The sequence below is a fragment of the Ranitomeya imitator genome, chromosome 4, assembly GCF_032444005.1.
Source record: "Ranitomeya imitator isolate aRanImi1 chromosome 4, aRanImi1.pri, whole genome shotgun sequence".
In the NCBI taxonomy this organism is placed as follows: Eukaryota; Metazoa; Chordata; class Amphibia; order Anura; family Dendrobatidae; genus Ranitomeya; species Ranitomeya imitator.
The window spans coordinates 100,945,450-100,968,411 of NC_091285.1; the positions used below are offsets into that span (position 1 = coordinate 100,945,450).

General features: G+C 41.9%; 1 protein-coding gene across 1 annotated transcript in view; it reads left to right on the forward strand.

Annotated features, from left to right (window-relative positions):
* The window catches only part of LOC138674460 (lymphocyte cytosolic protein 2-like), a 652,779-nt gene that overhangs the window by 256,515 nt on the left and 373,302 nt on the right, over nt 1-22,962 (forward strand). Inside the window, exons 4-5 of the mRNA XM_069762300.1 lie at nt 19,771-19,836; nt 21,747-21,817. Coding sequence (XP_069618401.1) covers nt 19,771-19,836; nt 21,747-21,817 — 137 coding nt within the window. The remainder of the gene's footprint in view (nt 1-19,770; nt 19,837-21,746; nt 21,818-22,962) is intronic.

Here is a 22,962-nt window from a genome sequence, read left to right on the forward strand (position 1 = left end):
GTTTTGCTGATCCCCAAGTGTCCAGCTAGTGGGATCTCATGGGCAATCCGTAACAACTCACCACAAAATTGCTGTGGGACGACCAGCTGTCTTTCCCTCAACCACTCCTTTTGCAATTTTCCGGGTACTGTCTCCCGGTACAACCTTCCTCGTTCCCAGAAGACCCTCTCCTTCTCAGTCACGGAGGTGGGCGTCTCGGCGAGTTGTCTCAAACTCTCTAGGATCGCATCTGTGCGCACAGCGGCCTAAAACTCCTGGCTAGGGGAATCCAGAAGCGATGTCATAGTCCCTTCCCCACGGGAACACTCTTGGACCTGCTCTGGGTCCACCTTTGGTTCAGTCGCAATGATAACTGAGCAGGGTCCGTAAGGCAGACAGTTATCTGCGTTCCTGGCACTCTGAGTGCGGGTAACAGCAGCTATGTAGGCTGTCTCCCTGGGGATTTCTACAGACCCATCAGCCGGCGCTGCTATGGGCTCTACCTCCCTATCCACCCCCAACACTCCAGGGGCAGTGCTACTTATGGGCCAGTTACCTTCCTCTGTGGCACTGGTCAATTTCATGGCATCACCTTTCTCACGGTTCCTGTTGTGAATTCCGCTCTTGGGCTCCCTCCGGTGGTTGTAAGTGGCACTTTTGTGAGTTCTGCTCTTGGGCTCCCTCCGGTGGTTTTAAGTGGAATGGCTGCTCCTTGGATTTAGCAGTCTGCAGCTGCTTCCACTAATTGTCTTTCTGCTCGGCTATTTTTGCCTGGCTCTTTCCTTCAGCCAGTTCCACTTGTCAATGTTTCCTGGCTGGATTCACATCTCTGCTTGGATTTTCCTGGTTTCCTGACCAGTTCAGCAAAGATAAGTTCTGGCTTTGCTCATTTCAGTCCACTTGTTGTGGGCTTATTGTTCTGTGAATTCTATTTTTGTCCAGCTTGTCAGTATGGATTATTTCTGTTAGCTGGAAGCTCTGGGAAGCAGATTTACCCTCCACACCTTTAGTCAGGTGTGGAGATTTTTGTAAACTCTGTGTGGATTGTTTTGTAGTTTTTATACTGACCGCACAGTATCCTTTCCTGTCCTATCTATCAAGCTAGACTGGCCTCCTATGCTAAAATCTGATTTAATTTCTGCGTATGTTATTTTCCCCTCCTCTCACCGTCAATATTTGTGGGGGGCTATCTTTCCTTTGGGGATTTACTCTGAGGCAAGATAGGTTTCCTGTTTCCATCTTTAGGGGAAGTTAGATCTTAGGCTGTGCCGAAGGGTCTAGGGAGCGTCAGGTACCCCCCATGGCTATTTTTAGTTGCGCTGCTAGGTTCAGGGTTTGCGGTCAGTACAGATACCACCTCCTTCAGAGCTTGTCTCATGTTGTTCCTAAACCACCAGATCATAACAGGTTCCCATGCTTCTCCCCATTTCCTGTAGCACCGACACTTGCCCCTGCTAGGGGTTCCTCAGCCGTCTCACTACGTAGAGCGACGTGGCTGGGCACGCCTGTACCTATGAGCACATTAACCTTTGCAGAAAAATGGTTATCAGGTTCAGTTGGCACAGGAACAACATTTTCACCATCAATCCTAGGGAAAAAATGGTTATTAGATGCATCATTACAAGATAAAGCATGGTCAGGTAACACATGCGATTTCCCATCATCATCATCATCATCATCAGGGTTAACGTTACCCTCACTAGCAGATTGGGGAGGGGTGTCAGAGACGTAGTATGCAACCATCCTCCCCAAATCAGTCCCCAACAAAACATCAGTGGGCAAATTATCAGACAGCCCCACTTCCTTCATCCCGCTCCTGGCACCCCAATCAATATAAACCCAGGCCATCGGTAAGGGACAGCTGATGCCCCCAATCCCAGTGACAGTTAGGGTTTTCCCCGGAATGATTTCTTCAGGGGCCGCCAGTTCGGGTTGGATGAGAGTTTGTTCAGCCCCGGTGTCCTTGAGGCCTGTAGCAACATGGGCTCCCACAGTGACGTGCTGTACGTTGTCACACACCCTCCCAACCACACCATCCACCAAAAGAACTGCTGCATTAGGCCCTGGGGTCTTGGCTGGGGGGTTCTTTGGCTTGTCTGGACAGTAGTGACTGATATGACCAGTCCGCTTGCAGTGGAAACACTGGCGAGGTTCAGTGGTAGGTCTGGTGCTGATAGCCACGGGGACAGGACCTCTGGTGTGTTGGCTGGCAGGGGTACTGGCGTTGGTTGTAGGCTTACCCCCTCTCCAGCTGGTGGTGACTGGCTTCCGCACTTCCGATCTACGGTTGGCCTCATAGGTATCGGCAATCTGCGCTGCTTTCATCACATCTTTGGGTTCTCTGTCCATCACGAACTGTCGCACCTCAGCTGGGCAAAGATGTAAGAACTGGTCTTTGATCATCAGGTCTCATCAGGTGTAAAGGTGGTCACTGACAGTCTTTGGGTCCACTGGTCAAAGTGGGTCCACAGTCCATGCACCACATCACTGTAACTGTCGTGTGGGCCCCTTGGAGGTTCCGGAACTTTCTAGGGTAAACCTCAGGTGTAAGCTGGTACTTTGTTACCAGGGCCTGCTTGATGGCCTCATAGTCACCATCTTGTTCTTGAGGGAGGGCAGCAAACGCCTCCAGAGCTTTGCCTCTCAGCCCTGGGGTCAGGTATCATGCCCATTCTTGAGTAGGCAGCTGGTACTGCCTGCAGGCTTTCTCAAAGGCCTGCAGAAAAGTGTCCAAGTCCCTGTCCTTTTCCATAACGGGAAAGTGATCGGGCCGGGGCTTCGGTATCTGAGCGCTGCTGGGCTCATGGCTCTGGGCGGTGGAGGGCATCACCCCCTGCTGGAGCATCTACCGTTCATGTTCTCGCTGGGCTTGGTGCTCGGCTCGCTTGGCCTGGGCCTCTCGCTCGGCTCTCTCAGCCTCCCGCTCTGCTCGGGCCTCTTGCCGGTATTGCTGAATCAGCTGCCGACATCCCTCATGGTCATCAGTGGGGAATTCTTCCAAGGCCGCCAGCAGGTAGGGGTCCAATTCGCCCTAATTGCTAGTAGGGCCGGCATTCAGTGGTTGGACCTCTACTGCAGCACCATGTTAGCATGTGCTGGCTTCTGCGGCCTCTGGGCTCTGTGGCATGGCTTGGTCTGCTTCAAATTGCACCAGGTCAGTGACCACTTGAGCCTTGGTCTTACCCTGGGGGTTCAGGCCATGGTACGTGAATATCCCAGCAAGAGTGTCCTTCTTCTGCTGGGTGTACCAGGCTTCTCCTTTCGCAGCCATGGTTGCCAAATAAAAGATAGGATAGAAAAACGAAAAGAAAGGGAAGGGATAATTACCAGTACACACAATTGTCTCAGGACTAATAAACACTGATTTCCTTCTCCAAACTTATTTGCGCAGAGTCCTCGCAAGAATTTTGCAAGTTTTTAGTGAGATGAATGATCACTCAAACCAAATCACTAATGCTCTAAGATATCCCACCACCTTGCCACCAATTTGTCACGATTCACACCGTGATCGTCACCCCCACGTCACGGGTCGGGGTGACTTTAGGCCAACAGACGGCTATCACATGTGCAGGGGGGCTTATCTTAGTTATCCCTCCACTCCACAATGTGATGAAAAAACACACACAAGGCTATTGACCTCTTACAGCAAGGGCTTATTTTAGGTATCCCACTACTCTGCAATATACCACGAACTGCAGGGATTTATGTATATCCCACTTACAGTTCCACTTGAAAATTGCAGCTCTCTGGCGCCCCCTTACTCTCAGGTCAGATTAGGTACAGCACCTAGGGTAATTAGTCACCCGAAAGGCTGCCTGCTATGTACTGGCTATAGGGCACGCTGCAGCGACGCGATTAACTACTCCCACTCAGGCAGGAACAATAATTATCAACGCCGCAGTCGCTACAACGACACCCAAAGGCACTGTACAAATGTATGCTGCCACCAGCTTCGATTAAACGGGTCCGAAGCTAACTCAAAACAGTAGCGTAATTCCCTTCAGAAGACTTAGAATACATTTTAGAGCAGGAAGAACGAAAACTAGTAATTTATATATTTTACTCCATTAGAATTAAGGCAGTGTCTATAAAACGTTGTTACAATATGGGACAATTGAAATATGTACAAGGTAAATTATAAAATAAACAGGGATTAAATAAGAAAAGGTACAACTCACATGTTCTCAGTTCATATCAGGCAAAACCATGCTGGTGGGCGGAGCTTCACAAATGTCCCAGTGCATGAGGATGCTGGTTAGGAACAGCTCTTCAAGTCAGACTCTCATAGGCTCCAGCAGACAGACAGACTTATAGCTCAACCTGATGACATCACAGAAAGGGCTGGTTTTTCCAGACCCTCCTACCTCTTCAGTTTAACTAAATTTAACCTAAATTTGTCTAATGCCTGTAACTCCGCTACAGAACATGTCCTAGTCATAACAAACCCAGCATTCATCTCGTATTAACATTGGCATTCTAATGAGATCAAATATGTCCTATTTGTGAGGCATAATTACAGAGAATTCCCTACTTTTTTACCTGATGGAGTTAGAAGCTCATGTTTGCAGCGGTTGACAGATCCGCCGATTGACGTAAAGAATATGTATTTTCCCTTTTTCTAGCCTAAATCGTTAGCCCAATATCTAACAAGAATGGAACAAAGGACTTCTTGCATTTACAGAAGGGAATCAGGCCGGTTTTAGCTAGTACAACTTTCACTGCAGCTATGCCAGTCGTAAATACCTTTCTTCAATAAAACTTCCCCACATACATTGACAAGGCAAGCTAAACACAGAGTGAAGGGGGGTCAATGCCCACCCTATATGTGCTGGCAGAGAAACTAAACTTATATGATATTTCATACAATATCGTGACACCTACTTTATTATTTGGGACTATATCTGTGTTTCCTTTTCTTCCTGCCCATTAGCCAGCCACTGTTACATGAGTCTGCTGGTACATTGACCCAGACCACTACATTCCCCTTGCACTCTACACAGCCAGAATCTGATCCTGCTGAAAGGCAGGTTCCCCTTCCCGCATACTATACCACCTTACACGGGGACAAAGAGGAAGGTGCAGATGAAAGTGCAGGTTCCTTCATCAGGTGGGGTGGCATACTCGTTGGCGACGTCACTGGCACAGGTCTCCTCTTAGTACGCAAAAGTGTCTCTGCTGATGGGAGGTGCCCTCGCCGTTAAACACACCATCGTACTTTGAGGGGCCCTGTGCCAGTGCCAATGCTAACAAGTGGGCCCCCCCTGCTTGCTCCGGATCACAGCACTTGCAAAGTTTTGATACTTACCTCTCCCTGCTCCACCGCCGTGACGTAGTCCGCTTTTCCTGGGCCCACAAAGAACTTGAACCAGCCCTACCCCCCACAACTTTAGCCAAATGACCCACAATTTTCAATGCTTAACTATTATTATAATTTAAATTAAGATTCACAAGCTTAAGTGACAAGAATTGATGCTTTTGACATTACAATGGGCACTGTAGGTGTTTTCCTGTCCTCCACTCACTGCCGACTTTGATTCCCCATTGACTTACATTGGGTTTCGTGTTTCGGTCGATCCACGACTTTTCGCAATAATCGGCCGATTTCACCCAACCCGACTTTTGACAAAGTCGGGTTTCGCGAAATCCGACTCGATCCTAAAAAAGTTAAAGTTGCTCAACCCTACTTGCTACTACATTACACCCATTTTTCAATATCTATGCAAGTGTGGGATCCTCATATAAGACTGGAAATATTTTTTTAATAATATTTCTGATTGAATAAAATTGGGAACTATTTTGCAGACATAAAAAAGGTCTATGAGCAACAGAATCCTTAGTTGAAATGTTAGAATTATGAGAACAAATTAAATCTTCATGCTTTTTAGTTGCCAATATATTTAAAGCTCTATTTAACATCCAATTTGGAAAATCCCTTTTTTGAATTTTTTGCAAGACTGTTTTAGTTCTGTGTTTATGGAGCGCCCCCAGACACAGGGCCACAAGTCACTTGGTACCGGTCCTTTCTGCTCGGTACTGGGGCTGTCACGGTGGCTGGACCCGGTCGTGACCCTGCTAAGGGGCGTCCAATGAAAATGGTAGTACAGTCTGTCAGGAGTTTGTGACGCCACCTGTGGTGTTCGGTCAGGGTGACAGACGCTGCTGCGGGGTCCGCTGGGGTGATGGAATAGCAGCCAGATGGTATACCTTCCCACAGGTGAAGTATGTCCCCAGGGCTTCCCAGTAAGGTGGATGGTAATGGTGTGAGGTGCAGGCAATAACGAGGACACAGGGTTGCAGTCTCTTTACCTTTTACTGAAGGCTTCAGTACACTCAGTCCAGAGCACGTTCAACCGCGCTATCAGAGACCGGCCGGTCTGATGGGCACATCCAGAGTTTCCCTCGCAGATGGAAATCGTTGCCTACCAATAGCGCCTGTGTGTTGTTGTCCTACCCTGCTGAGCATTCGGAATAGTCCTCACAACTGCTGTTCTCCTTCATTCGTTCTCTACAGCTTTCTCTCTCTCTCTCTCGTTCTTTGGTTCCAGATGTTGCTAGTTTCTAACGTCCCCCAGATATAGTATGGCTAGGACGCCACCCGTTTGACGGGAAGGCTTGGAGGTCTTCCGGGACCCTAGAGACGCCCCTCTCCCAATGTTGCCCCCTATGTCTTCGTAGGTGTAAAAGGTAGACAGCCAACCTATAATCAACTGTCCAGTGGAATTTGAAGTAAGGCCTGAAGTCAGTTACTCCTACGGTGATCCAGCCACCGACTACGCGCCTCAGTAAGATGTTGCCTTCCTCTCTCGGCACGACTCTTACTGGCTCTCCTTTGTGCTGATCTCGTTTACACTGTTCCACAATATTCTTCCCCTCTTGTCTCTTTCTTAGGACACCGCCGCAAGGTGTGCAGGCGCGGTTCCGTCACGTTCTGTTCTGTTCGCTAGGCGCCTGCCAGGTTCCCACGCCTGACTGGGACCCCCCTGTGTCTTCTCCCCGCAACACCCCCTGCCACGGGATGTTGCCTGGTTCCAACCCAGTCAGCTTCTATCTAACTTCCTCCCCAGCCCCTAGTTTTACCAGTGTGGGGAGTGGCCCAATAAATAAAGCCTTTTTCTCCCCCTAGTGGCCGGAGTGTGAAGTGTAATGTGTTCTGGTGATACCTGGTCAGGAGAACTCCTTAGTGCCATCGGACGTCCCGCTACTCGCCTTGGGGCCATACTGCAACAACTAGGTCTCTGGGGCGCTGCATTTAAATTTAGCAAATCATTCCAGTTGCGCTTGATTCTGGTAAACTCACCAACAGGTATGGACCTGATGGTATGTTTGGGGTGACTAATTTTGGCTTGGAGAATTGTATTGCCACTCATAGGTTTAGAATAAGATTGCATGGAAATCATACAATTGTGAACACCTCATAGCTTCAAATCAAGAAATGAATTTTGATGTTTATCAGAAACATGAGTGAACTTTAAATTCAGATCATTAGAATTAATATAGTAAATGAATTCTGGTATGGCAGACACATCGGCACACCATATGAGGAGGGTGTCATCGATGTATCTGCTATACCAGACATGTTTTAATTATTGGAATAAAATTTTGAAGATTGATAGCCAAGGAGCTGGAACAAAGACCCTTTCTGTTGCATATCGCCTCATCAGGATGGGGTTCCGTGCACCTGGAATGTGGTGAGCTGGCTTAATTTTCCTTTTGTACCTCATGTTCTGGTTGCCATGCTCCCACTTTTTGACTGCTCCAATATATCAAAGACATTAATTACTTGCACAATTGCACTTTACTGTGGACAACTACTGTTTATTTTTTACATCTTGTTTGGTGTCTTTTTACCATGTCGGACTTATCTGCAGAAAGACTGAAAAAAGCAGTTAGAGTATTTTCTGACAAAACCTGATGAGACTAATGATTTTCTTGATCTCTCTGATAATTTTAGACAGCTTGAGAAATTAATGCTGCAAGAGACTAAGGTGTGGTCGGATCTCACTACCCTAAAAAATTATGTCTCTAAAAGCATGATACCGAGAGGACTCAGAATAAAGAAAAATCTACCACCACTTTTTGTTCTCAACTCACGCAAGATTGGAACAACCTATTAAGTGACTTAATTATAAAGCAGGAAATAAAATTGAAGGACATATAACATGACATTGATAACATGAAATGAACCTCGAACAATTATAAAGATGCAGCTGAATATGATGAGTTTTTAAAAAAAACATATGAACTGGTATCTACATTGGAGGATGAGATTATTTAAGGAAAGAAACGTAAATTTCAGAGAGATCTGATTGATTACTCTTCCAATAAGGTTTATGATTGGAATATTACAGATGACAATTCCAGAACTCCAATATCTATTTTGAGACATGGCATGAAAAATGCCAGAAAAACACGTCAGTTTCAATTCTTCTAATTATGAATCATCTGATAATTTCAGTGCATCTGCTTCTTCACTAAATGAAGCCAGTCACTCTGCTAATAAACCACAATAAAAGTAATTTGTCTAAAAAACATCAAGATGCTGTTTCAGAATTAAAGAAAATGATAGAGCTAACAATCAAAATGTCTGACAAAGGTGGTGTGATAATTATCATGAGTTCTGAGGATTACAAAAATGCAATGGAGATAATGTTAATGGACAACTCTACATATGAAAAATTGCAAAATAATCCTTCGGTGAAATATAAACTTGAAACTAAATGAATCATCCAAGATTAACTTAGGCTAGGCTACTTTCACACATCAGGTTTTTTGTTTCAGACACAATCTGGATAATTTTCTAAAAAACGGATCCGTCGCAAATAGTGAAAAGCTGATGCGATGGATCAGTTTTTCTGCTGGATCCATTTGTTTTGCTTTTCAGCCGAATACAGTGACTTCCTGTTCCAGGGAGGAGAGAGAGAGAGAAAGAACGAGAGAGATTTTCCAGAATGGAATGCATGATTTCTGTTAAAAACTGGATCCGGTCGTCAGATTCGGCCATTTCTACCTGAGTTTCATACGTTTTTGGCCCGATCAGTCGTTGTTTTCTGTCGGACAGAAAAAACGTTGCCTTGCGCAGGCGTGTACTATGGAGGACATAGAATGAACTTCAATCCAATATTGCGGCCAGCATGCAGCCAGCGGGTAAGGAAAGGGTGAATCAAACACCCGAAAAATCCGCCCATATGACCGAAAACCGGTTCCGCCAAATTCAGGTGACAGGTTCCCTTTAAATAGAGCTTTAAATAGAGTGGCAACTAAAAAGCATGGAGATTTAATTTATTTCCATAATTCTAACATTTCAACTAAGGATTCTGTTGCTCATAGACCTTTTTTATGTCTGCAATATAGTTCCCAATTTTATTCAATCAGGAATATTGGTAAAAAAAAATTCTTCCAATCTTATATGAGGATCCCACAATTGCATCGATATTGCAAAATGGGTGTAATGTATTGATGGGGGAAGAAGCTAATGTGAAATGCGTGTAGGGACGCTCCCTGCTAACCAGGTCATGTATACCCCTTGAATTTAGTTCATTTGCTTCCTCCTTCATGTCTAGTAGACTATTGCAAACCTTCAGTAGCATGCTTGCACTTTAACCACTGCACTTTAACCTAATTTTCTGTCATCCTTATTTGATTGCTGTCATATTTAGCAGCTTGTTTTTGCACCTTACAATATGGTTTTGTCTTTGCAAGTGTCTAAAACCATGTTTTGCACTGGTATTGAACATTATTTAGCACCACGCACTTTAATGTTATTTATTGCCTTTGGGTATAGAGATAGTAAGCAATCTAAGAGATTATATATGTAGACAATTTTGTTGTGAGGAGCCATAAAAGTTTTTACATGGAGCTATAAGCTATATGGGCGTCTAAATAGAGCTGTATGGAAAACTCTTTTCCTTATCTATGTGTCTATGCTTTATGAATGTTATACTGAATACCAAATCTGGTTGACATACAAGTCTAAAAGCACAGTTTGCAAACAGAAAATATATTGATATACGGTATATAATGGTGATTAACATTCTAGAAAGCTTCATTCCATATATAAGTATAAACATACTGACCAACTAAGCAATTATTAAGCTGCACATTGAATCAAGGAGTGTTGTTTCTTTTTTTGTAAAAAGTTATAACTTTATTGATACAGACAATACACACATTTAGTTAAAATAATGCCTCAAAACCGTAGAAACAAATATATAATGGCAGGTAAGCGTAGAAAAAGTTATAATAATAGCAGGTAAGCACTAAATAGCATTGCAAAGCATTTCAATTTGTTAGTGTTGATGATAGAGCATGCTGAAAAAATATCTCAATTAGATTAAATTAAAGTATCCTTGAGAAAATATCTCCTGATATTACCTTGATAAATACCTTGATTCAACGTGCAGTTTAATAATTGCTTAGTTGGTCAGTATGTTTATAGATTGAGCAGAGTGTTACCCATCCCGAGTTTGAGGTAAAGGGTCTGGGTTATATGTTTACATATTCCATATATAAGGTAGCCTTTTTTGAGGAACCCTAAAGAAAAAAAAAAATTTCTTTATATGCTTTGGATATTCATCCATTATTTTTTTATGTTTATGGCATGGGTATATATTAATTCTGGTGTTCTCAGGTCCATATGTATGTATTCATCCACTGAATTGTTTTAAATAGTTGTGTGTTAATACTTGTTAAATATTTTTTTTTTTTAATTTTTACTTGGCATATGCTTCAGTTCTTTTGTAGGCAGTATGTTATTTTAGAAGTGCCACTTGTGACTAGGTCATATCTTTTTGGGTGTAATGTAGTAGCAAGGAAGGCACCTACTATAGGTAACGTTTTATCTCCCAGCATATTTATATCTCGTACCTCTCAGGAGACATGATTGAGCACGAGAGGTAGTTATCAATGTGGAACAACAAATTGCAAAACATGTCAACCAGCTATTAACACTACATTTTTTTTACAAACATGATAATACTCAAAAATATAATATCAAGAGTTTTATTAATTGCACCACCAAATTAGTTGTATATAAAATTGATTTTACTACTTGTAAATTAGCTTATGTAGGCTGTTCAACTAGAAAATTAAAAACTCGCATTGCTGAACATCTAAATGATATCTCAAATAGCACATTAATTTTTCTCGTAACATATCTTCAGTAGCTAAACAGTTCATTCAGCGGCATGCTTGTAACATTTCTTCCTTGCAAGTTTGAGGATTGGAAAAAGTGAATAATTAATTACGTGGTGGAGATGTCAGACACCGGCTGCTAACCTGTGAGGCCAGTCTCGCACGTCCAGATAATTCCGGTACCGGAAAAATCGGTACCGGAATTATCTGTGTCCGTGTGCCGGTGCGTTTCTGTGGTACATCAGTGTGGCACACGTGCGGCAGACGTGTGCCGCCCCTGTGCCCACTGGGTACCACACGCCGTGCAGGAGACAGCGCTAAAGTTTAGCACTGTCCCCTGCATCATGCTGAAGCCGCGATTCATATCTTCTGTGCAGCAGCGTTTGCTGTACAGAAGATATGAATAATCAATTTTTTTAGTGTTTTTTCTTGTTTAAAATAAAGCGCCAGGTCCCCACCCCCAGTGCGCCCCCACGCCAACCCCCGCTGTTCTGAAAATACTCACCCGGCTCCCTCGTTGGCTGTCGCTGCTTCCTGTCCTGGCTGCATCATCTCCTGTATGCGGTCACATGGGGCTGCTCATTTACAGTAATGAATATGCGGCTCCACCCCTATGGGAGGTGAAGCCACATATTCATGACTGTAATCGGCGGCCCCACGTGACTGCACACAGGAGATGATGCGACCAGGACAGGAAGCGACAGCCAACAAGGGAGCCAGGTGAGTATTTTCAGAACAGCGGGGGGGGAGGGTGTGCACAGGGGGTGGGGACCTGGAGCTTTATTTTAAACAAGAAAAAACACTAAAAAAATGGATTATTCATATCTTCTGTACAGCAAACGCTGCTGCACAGAAGATATGAATCGCGGCTTCAGCACCATGTGGGGGGGACAGCGCCTACTGGAGCGCTGTCTCCTGCACGGCACACGGACCGGTACGTGTTTTACACGGACCCATTGACTTTATTGGGTCCGAGTAATGCGTGCGCTCCCACGAACACTGACATGTCTCCGTGTTTGGCACACGGAGACACGGTCCACAAAAAATCAATGACATCTGAACAGATGCATTGATTTTAATGTGTCTACGTGTGTCAGTGGCTCCGGTACGTGAGGAAACTGTCACCTCACGTACCGGAGCCACTGACGTGTGAAACTAGCCTGAAGCATACTGGATTTATTACCTTGGCACCAGATTCTCAGATGGACTGATCAGACGTAATGAAATCATGTTTCATTATCAATGAATACAATTTTTTTTATTATACTTTTTTTTTGTATGTTGTTTTTTAATTGTTTATAATTGTTTGTTCATAGACAATGTTGTAGGACCTTACTTGTCATGAAATTTAAAGCAAAAGATTGATTGGTTTAGCTCACATTTAAATATTGGTCATTTACAGTGGATAGCTTCTTTGATAAAGATCACTGTTGTGATGGAAACGCTTTGCTTGCTGTCCCTGTGTGCACACATGGTGTGGTCTTGGAGCATGTCCATTGTCATGTTTTATTATTGGAATAAAATTTAAAGATTTTTAGCCAAGGAGCTGGAACAAAGACCCTTTTTTTCTATTCCTTCATGACCCCAGCTTTTTTCGGTTTTGCTTTTTTGTTTTTCACTCCCCTCCTTCCTAGAGCCATAACTTTTAAATTTTTCCATCAATATGGCCATATGAGGGCTTATTTTTTGCAGGACAAGTTGTACATTTGAACGATATCATTGGTTTTTGCATGTCATGTACTAGAAAATGGGAAAAAAATTCCAAGTGTGGTGAAATTGCAAAAAAGTGCAACCCACACTTGTTTTTTGCTCGGCTTTTTTGCTAGGTTCACTAAATGCTAAAACTGACCTGCCATTATGATTCTCCAGGTCATTACAAGTTCATAAACACCAAACATGTCTAGGTTTTTTTTTAATCTAAGTGGAAAAAAAAATTTCAAACTTTGCTAAAAAAATTTTTTAATATTTTCATATTTCGTGATCTGGGGTTGGGTGAGGGCTTATTTTTTGCATGCCGAGCTGACATTTTTAATGATGCCATTTTCGTGCAGATACGTTCTTTTGATTGCTCGTTATTGCATTTTAGTGCAATGTCGCGACTACCAAAAAAACCGTAATTCTGGCATTTCTCATTTTTTTTCTCGCTATGCCATTTAACGATCAGGTTAATCCTTTTTTATTGATAGATCGGGCGATTCTGAACTTGGCAATACCAAATATGTGTATATTTGATTTTTTTATTGTTTTATTTTGAATGGGGCGAAAGGTGGGTGATTTAAACTTTTATATTTTTTTATTTCTTTTCATATTTTTTTAAACATTTTTTTACTTTTGTCATGTTTCAATAGCCTACATGGGAGGCTAGAAGCTGGCATAGTCTGATCTGATCTGCTACATAGGAGAGATCTGAGCATCGCTCCTATGTAGTAGAATTGCTGCATTGCTATGAGCGCCGACCACAAGGTGGAGCTCACAGCAATCCTGCATCTACAACCATAGAGGTCACTAAAAGACCTCTGGTTGTCATGCAAATGCATTGCTGACCCCCGATCACGTGACGGAGGTTAGCGATGCACTCATTTCCGGCCCGATAGCCGGAAGTGCTACTTAAATGCTGCTATCAGCGTTTGACAGCGACATTTAACTAATTAATAGCGGCGGGCGATTCCACCCGACGCTATTGTGGGCACATGTCTGCTATTCAAAACACCTGACATGTCCCGGCTTTAATGCAGGCTCACCACCAGAGCCCGCATCAAAGAGGGGGTTCTGACCTTGGACATACTATCCCGTCTGAGGTCAGAAAGGGGTTGAAAGCCGCTGTCAATCTCCGACAGCAACATTTAATGTGATAGTAAAGAAAGTGCGAATACCGCCCATCGGCACTTGTGTTACTTGACCGCGGGTTGCCGATGAATTGGCATGACGACCCAGGGTCTGCAGCAGACCCCTGTGGTTGTCGTTACCGGATTGCTATAAGCGCCGCCCAGCAATCAGCACTCATAGCAAGTGAGAATTTCTGTACACACAGGTGATCTGATCATTGCCTGTGTGAAGCAGAAGCGATCAGAAGATCGCAGCTTCTAGTCTCCCAAGTAGACTATTGAAGCAAGTGAAAAGTTAAAAAAATGTTTTGAAAACTATTAAAAAAAATAAAAGTTCAAATAACCCCCCATTCGCCCCCTTCAAAATAAAACAATTTAAAAAAAAAAGACAAGTAACAGCAGGAGTAGGCTGATGGGAGTAATAGTCCCATGAGCCGCCACCTGCTGTCTCTTTTATCACTTAAATGTAACTCTCATCATTCTCCCCTGCTTGCGCCGATTGCTGGTAGAGCAGGGGAGAATGATGAGAGCCATGCTTTGCACCTGGCAATGGGGAACAGCACTTACTGTAACACTTCTTCCCCTGCGCCGATGCATGTCACACGGATGACGTGTTATGCATACACACATGTGCTTGACGTTTTGTGGCCTGTTCTGACATTAAAAAACAGACATGTCAGCGTATTTTGCCCATTGACAAAGGGTCCGTAGAAACACACTGAAATGTGCACAGACCCATTCACTTGAATAGGCAAATAGCACTCCATTCCTCCAGAGTCTCTCCTTATGGGTAAGTAGTACTGTACAGCCACATATGGGGTATTGCCACCTTCAGCAGAAAATGTGGGACAAAGTTTGGTGCCATTTTTACCCACTTTTTGTGTGAAAATGTCACCAGTGGGTTATGGCACCTGCAAACCATAACAGTAAAATCTGGCGCTCCTGCCTTCTGAGCTTTGCACTGAGCCTGAAAAATATTTCCCGATTACATGTAGGGTATTGGCACACTCAGGAAAAAATGGACCTCAGTTTGTTGTAAAAAAAAATAAAAATCCTAATAGCCCTTAGGCCGGCGTCACACTAGCGAGTTTTACAGACGTATGAGCGCATAAAATACGTCCGTAAAACACGCATTACACACGGCCCAATTATTCTCTATGCCCCAGCTCCTATCTGCCGTATTTTACTGATACGTATTATACGGCTTTGTACGGCCGTAGAAAATCGCAGCATGCTGCGTTTGTCACCGTATTGCGCAAAAAAATCGCCAATGAAAGTCTATGTAAGCCAGAAAAATACGGATTACACACGGACCAGCAGTGTGACTTGCGAGAAATAGGCAGCGGTGTTAGAGAGAAAAGCTGGTAATTCAGTGCGGTGTACAGTAAAATCACACTGACAGCTTACAATAGAATAGGTAGAATAAATGTGTACACATAGAATATATATATATATATATATATATATATGTCAGTGAGACACATATATGTATATATATTAATATTTCATACAGCGCGAGATAGCTTTAAAGCCGGTAATTCAATTGCCGGCTTTTGCTATCTCCTTCCTAAACCCGACATGATATGAGACATGGTTTACATACAGTAAACCATCTCATATCCCCATTTTTTTTTGCATATTCCATACTACTAATGTTAGTAGTGTGTATGTGCAAAATTTGGGCTCTGTAGCTATTAAATTAAAGGGTTAAATGGCAGAAAAAATTGGCGTGGGCTCCCGTGCAGTTTTCTCCGCCAGAGTAGTAAAGCCAGTGACTGAGGGCAGATATTAATAGCCTGGAGAGGGTCCATGGTTATTGGGCCCCCCTGGCTAAAAAGACCTGCCCCAAGCCACCCCAGAAAAGGCATATCTGGAAGATGCGCCTATTCTGGCACTTGGCCACTCTCTTCCCACTCCCGTGTAGCGGTGGGATATGGGGTAATGAAGGGTTAATGTTACCTTGCTATTGTAAGGTGACATTAAGCCAGATTAATAATGGAGAGGCGTCAATTCTGACACGTATCCATTATTAATCCAATAGTAGTAAAGGGTTAAAAAAACACAATTTCTGCGTATTACGGCTGTAATATACGGACCGTATTGTTATACGCTGAGTGTGACGCCGGCCTTAAAAAAATTAAAAACTGTGATAATAAACAACCTCATCCACTACTACCACAAAAGACTTCAAGCTGTCATTGATGTTAGAGGGTGCAATATGCCGCATAAAGAAATGGGGTATATGAGCTTTTGATCATGGTCATTTGGATGTTTTGGGTTGTCATTATGACTTAAAAAGAGAAAGCACAGTAGTTTGCCAATAAATGGCTTCACCCAAACACTAACCATGAGTGGAGAAAAAGTTTTGGTGTTAAAATTCATAGTCTCTGAAAATAGGCCAAGAAAGCAAAAATTCTGCGGGGTATGTAAACTTTTGAGCACAACTGAATAACATCAAATTATTGGCTGGGGACACATCATCCCTCAATATCACCATAGCCATACCATAGCTTTGGGATGGGAAGCAGTGTCTTTCTAAGATAAGTGATACCAGGAAAACATCTGCAAGGAGTTTGTATGTTCTCCCCATGTTTGCGTGGGTTTCCTCCAAGTACTCCGGTTTCCTCGCACATTCCAAAAAAACATACTGATAGGGATTCTAGATTGTGAGCGATGATAATGTGTGCAATCTGTAAAGCGCTGCGGAATATGTTAGCGCTATATTAAAATAAAGATTATTATTATTATATGTTTATGAGGGGTTTATTAAAACTCTTAACATTTGTTGCTGAACCTGTCTGTTATGCTCACTGATAGTGCTACAACGGTATGGCTATGGTGATATTGAGGGATGATGTGTCTCCAGCAAATCATTTGATGCTATAAATATTACACAATTTGCACAAAATACGCTACAGCCTACCATCAAAACTATTTGAAGACTGACAACCAATGGTGAGAACATGTAGGCACATATGGCATAGACATCTTGCCGTACCACAAAGTCATTTTTTTCCCTAAAATTGGTCGTCTGGGGTCACTTGCTTTGAAACACATTGAGCTAAGGAAAAAGATTAGAGGATAAATTATATTACACAACAGACTTTAAAGGGAACCTGTCAGCAGGATTGTATGAAGTAACCTACAGACAGTGTCAGGTCGGTGTCGTTATACTGATTAAAATGATACCTTGTCTTGTGGATGTTTAATCTTTATTTTCAGTTTTGAGTTAATGATATGCTCATGCTTCGGAGCAGGGCTCTGGGTGGGGTTTCATGTGGTGCCCTGCTTAAGTATTCATGTGTATGGCTTCTGACAGGTCACTGATCCCTCAGTGACCTCTCCCCTAGGTTCCATAATGAATATTACATATATCTTGGAAAAAAACTGCAGGAGGCATTGGCCGTGGCCCCTGTGTTGCAGCATGATAACATATGTAATGAATTATATACACATTTGTTTGCTGTAATCCTGAAGTTCCTAAAAAAAATCCATTTGAAAATGGCGCCTGCTGCACCTGCACAGTAGCAGTTATCAGTGATCCAATAGCTGTTACTGAGCAGGTGTTGTTGGCACCATCTTGCTACAGAAAGTAAAATTTCCTCCTCCAAGATGGCACTTCTGGCGTCTCCGCAGTAGCAGCTATCGCCCATTGCACCATTTGGAGGATGATTATTTTTCTAGCAAGATGGCACCATCAGCGCCTGCGCAGTAGGAGCTACTGCGCAGGCACAGCCAGTGCCATTTTTAAGTAGATTTTTTTTAGGAACTTTATGATTAAAGCAAACAAATATGTATATAATTCATTACATATGCGATCATGCTGCAGTGCAGGTGCCACCGCCAGTGCCTGCTTGCAGAAGGGTTTTTTCCCCAAGATATACAGCTCTAGCAAAAATTAAGAGACCACTGCAAAATGTTCAGTTCGTCTGATTTTTCTCTTTATAGCTATATTTTTTGAGTAAAATGTAAATTGTTAATTGGTTCTATAAACTTCTTACAACATGTCTCCGAATTTCCAAGCAACAGATTTTGTATTTTTTGCTGACAAAGAAAAATGGTCAAAATAAAAACAAAACAGTGCTTTCAGACCTCAAATAATGCAAAGAAAACATAATCACTTAGAAACAACAATACTAATGTTTTAACTCAGGAAGAGTTCAGAAATCAATATTTTGTAGAATAACCATGATTTTTAATCAGAGCATTCATGCATCTTTGCATGCTTTCCACCAGTCTTTCTTGCGCTTCTGGCGCAAAAATGTAAGCAGTTCTTCTTTGTTTGATGGCTTGTGACTATCCATCATCCTCTTGATTACATTCCAGAGGTTTTCAATGGGGTTAAGGTCTGAAGATTGCACTGGCCATGTCAGGGTTTTGATGTGGTGGTCTCTTAATTTTTGCCAGAGCTGTAAATAATATTCATTATGTAAACTAGGGGGCCCATCACTGAGGGATCAGTGACCTGTCAGAAGCCATACACATGAACACATAATCAGAGCATGAAGACCCCCCACAGGCCACCCCGGAGCATGAGAATATCATTAACTCAAAGCTGAAAAAAAGGACTAAACAACAACCACAAGACGGATTTCATTAACCAAGATATCATTTTAATAAGTTCAACAACGCCGATCTGACACTGTCTGTATGTTACAATCCTGCTGACAGTTTCCTTTAAAGAAACTCCTGCCTGTTAAATACTTCACCTTGGGGACGCAGGCATTAAAATGGTAGCTATCACATGAAAAAACGCTATTAACTTGCAAATATAGAGTCAATCTGCAGGTTAATAGCATTCAGAACTTACACAATGCTCATATTTGGTGCCCCGCTGCTAGAAGGAAATTAACTTTATTCCTCGCAGCTGCATTTGGGTTTCAGTCAAAGGGCATTAGTATGGTTTCAGTCATGACTGTGCATAGAGAAGTGGCTTACCTTGACCCAGTCACTGACTGATAGCCGGCCCTAAAGCTGAGCAAGCTTTAAGTCAGTTCCAGGGGCGTGGTTACAGCCGCCATTCTCTATGCACAAAATGATGACTGAAACTGTGGCGGCACCACTCCCATAACTGAAACCTGGAGGCTGCTGGGAGGAATAAAGTTAATTTCCTCCTGGCATCAAGTCTGTGCATTGAGCAGTTTCAGAAAGCTATTAACCTGCAGATTAACCCCATATTTTAAGGTTAATAGCATTTTTTTTTCATGTGACAGTTTCCTTTTAAATACTGAACAAAATGGCTTACAAATAAACGATGTAAAGCAAAAACACCCAAATCAGAATAATAATCTTTATTAGTACAATCAAAAAAATCATCAAGTGGATAAAAACAGGAGTGTAGAACAAGGGACCTCACTCCCCAAGGGCAAACTATGCAAGTCATGCAAATTGAAAAATCCAAAAAATCTGATGTAAAGAGACATACAAATATATTGACATAAATAATTATAAATCTCTATAATTTTAACTGTTCACACAAGCCTAAATGTAGGAGAAATATTGAGAAATCATCCTAGAGAACCAGTAATGGAATAAATAAATACATGAAATGATGTTCCAAAACAGTAGGCAAAAAGTGCAAAAACTTCTCAGAACGACAAGGAAATATATGCCAATAAGAAGTTGGATCAACCTGCGGGGGTGATGAACAAATCGCAATGCACGTTTCATGTCAACTTCTTGGGTTAATAAATACACAGCATACACATATTGAAACACTGGTTTAAACCCATTTAAAGTTTGAAACACATAACATTTTTTAATATCCTCTTTAAAAACCAATGAAGACATTAATGTAAATGTGCACATGCCTAATAATTGCATACCTTTCTTTTAGAATGCTAATAAGAATTCAACAAGAAATCAATAAAAAAGAAGACAAAAAAGGATTTTTCCCATTGAGGTATGATTTTACTTCTTTTTGGGTTCTTACAAAAGTCTAGTTATTTTTCTGAAAATTAAGAAAAAAACACTGCTTCTGTAAAATACAATTTGCTAATTCTTAACAATTATAAAATTTTTCATAAGAATACCATTGAAAATATAATTTCTATACAATTATAATACCCTGTAAATATAGTTCCTTTTCTATTCCAATTTCCATTTGGAGCAGTGACTGTTTTGTGTCATCAAAAACTGCATGCCATACTGTTTGACATAATGACAGTTGATCAATTTGTAAGATATTTGCAACCTCCACTCTGTCTGCACTTCTGATTTTGCAAAATGGTCTTTGAAAGAAAAAAATGGCAATATTACATTAAATGACGAACTTTCAATGCTGATGATTTACTAAAATATGCCATATTTAGAAATTCATATTTTTTTAATAATAAAATTCAGTTAGAATAAATATAGTCATTTTTAAAGCTGCATTGAGTAACACTGGCTTTTTGTCAGCATATTTTCCATACCAAACTACAGGTAAATTACATGAATTACCACTTACATTCTGTTATTCCACAGCAAAATGTTACATTGAAGTTTTTAAGTGTTGGAGCACAGTTAAATGGGTTGTCTGGTCCAAATCCATAAGTCAGCCATCACTCTTTGTGACCAACCAAAGTAAAAATATTGGATATAAGGGTAGATTCCACCTTTTTGTTGGAATACCCACCTGGACTTCTAATTTTTCAAGTAGCACAGAAAAGAATCTACACTGATATCCCATTTTTAAAAATTTGGTTGGTCACGAGGAGACCGGTGAATCTGCAACAGCTTACATTTCTATGAGCCTGTGTAAGGGCTGGATCTAGTGAGTAAATTTGAATAGAACTTATCTCCTTGTACCAAGATAAGACAGTATTGCACTTTTATTTTCTTCCAGCCATTTGCTGATCACTGTTTGTGACGGCACACTTATGAATCCCCCCAGTGAATGCACTTTGTGCTGTGGAGATTTGCCAGTTTCTGACCTGGGCCTGGAGAAGTGTATATGTGTTACACATACTCCCAGCCATTGGGTACAGCCTCACTTTCATATACTTGTATAGAGCAAGTCTGCACCCTCTAGTTTGCCATGCCCAGTGAACTGCCGCATTTCTAAATGGAGCACGGCCTTGATCCATACAAGTGTATGGCGTGAGGCTATGCCCACTAGACAGGTACTGGCTGGCATTATGTATAACTGATACATATCCTCCAGTCCCGACTCAGACACTAGCAAAGCCCCGCAGCACACAGTGCGTGCACTGGGGAGATTCACAAATCTGCAATCCCACAGAGATTTGGACCGGACAAACCCTTTAAGTTGCAGAGATGGCAAGAGCTATGTTTGTTGCAACCACAGAATACGAAGCATATAACTACATCTCAGATTCCAAAATAGTTAGGACAATAGTATAAATTGTAAAGAATACCAGGATGCAAGTATTTGGAAATCTCTTATAATTACATTTTATTAACAACAGAACATAGTACCTGTGAAGATCTAAGGTTGTGGGCTGTAGTAATCACCTGTGCAGGTTAACAATGTGACTATTTTTTATTCCTTACATTCACCACAACTGCATGTAGATGGCCCAAATACATTGTTCCCGTCCATGAGATCACCTTCCTGGGGTCGGTAGTCCTACTGCTCCATACCAGGCAATACTCACTGTCTCCAAACTTTTTGTTGGCCCACAGATTTCATATCTCCCTGTCAGTATAAACTGTAGTCACAGCCTATGTTCCTCCAGATGTTGGATATCACAGCCGCAGCTCGCTACAGAATTGCTACTTTTTAAAAAATATTTGACCAAACTTGTCGTAAGTGCTGCCAGATGCCCCTTCAATCACCCATACAGAAATGCTTATTATTTTATTTTAAAGGTCAGAAACACAGAAAGGTTACCAAACAGGAAAATTGCTTGTGCCTTTTGCAACTCCAAGTTTGGATGCAAGTAAGTGGATTTAAACCATTTCTTCAGAGGGCAGATTTGGTTCCTCTAAATATACCATTTCATGTGTTTGTACCATTTTTTAAAAAAGCTTTTTTTCAGTCGAGAACTAGCAGCTTTTGCCCTATCTATAATCTAGCACTGGTTGTACAGTTTCATACCACTGGATGTCCAAACTGACTTTCCATTCAGCATAGTTAAATAAATAAATGTTTCTACAACATTTAGTCCTTATATCAATGAAAAAAAACAAAAGATGAAAAGAAGAAAAATACAATTTAAGTTATATACTATGAAATCGATTCATCAAGCCTGTCAATTTTCACGCTGGTCTTGATGTGGAGATGTGCTGGAGTCAGACACTTCTGGTTCATCAAGACAAGCGGTGTGTGCTTGCGATTTTGACATTACCACAAATATTACTCTAGTCCAGAATGAGAGTAAGATTTGTAACTGCTCGTCATGAAGTTGGAGAGGGGGGATGCCACTCCCCAGCTCCACCCACTTTGTCAGAGCTGTCGAAAATTGAAAACTTAGTCCAGTCTCGCTTTGCACCAAAACTTTTCAAAGCTTTTTACTCCAGAATTATGGTCTAAAAGCTTTGATGAATCAGGCCCTATGTATATATGCAAATAGTTTTTTGAGAGAAAAAGTGGACAGTATCTCTATGCCACCTAGTGGATGTAGTAATCAATTTTAACCTTTTTACAAGCCATGCCACATGACTTAGAATAAGAAAACAAGCAAGAAGCTCCATTGTTGAGGTTTTGGAATGTTTATCGGTGATCAGTTCAAGGTCTGATTTCGCCTGGTGAAAGTCCTATGACAAGGGCTCTAAGTGGTAACAATTCTCCATGTAGAAAATGCCAAGTCAGTGTAAGGAGAATTTTCTACCATGCAATGCTCTGGGAATTTAAATATGCAAATAGCCTTTTACAGAAGAAGAGGACTGAAGTGAATGCCATCTATTAGGGTACTGTAGCAGTCTTAAAAATCAATACTGACTGCTTACTTACAGGGTAACTGTGGTTTTAGCTACTCAGAATATACTTTGTGAACAAAATGAATTGCATCATTTTTGGCAATTTTGTGAGGTATATCCTGCATTCTCACCAGTTTTCCCCTCTCTATGCTTTCTCTGTAACTTA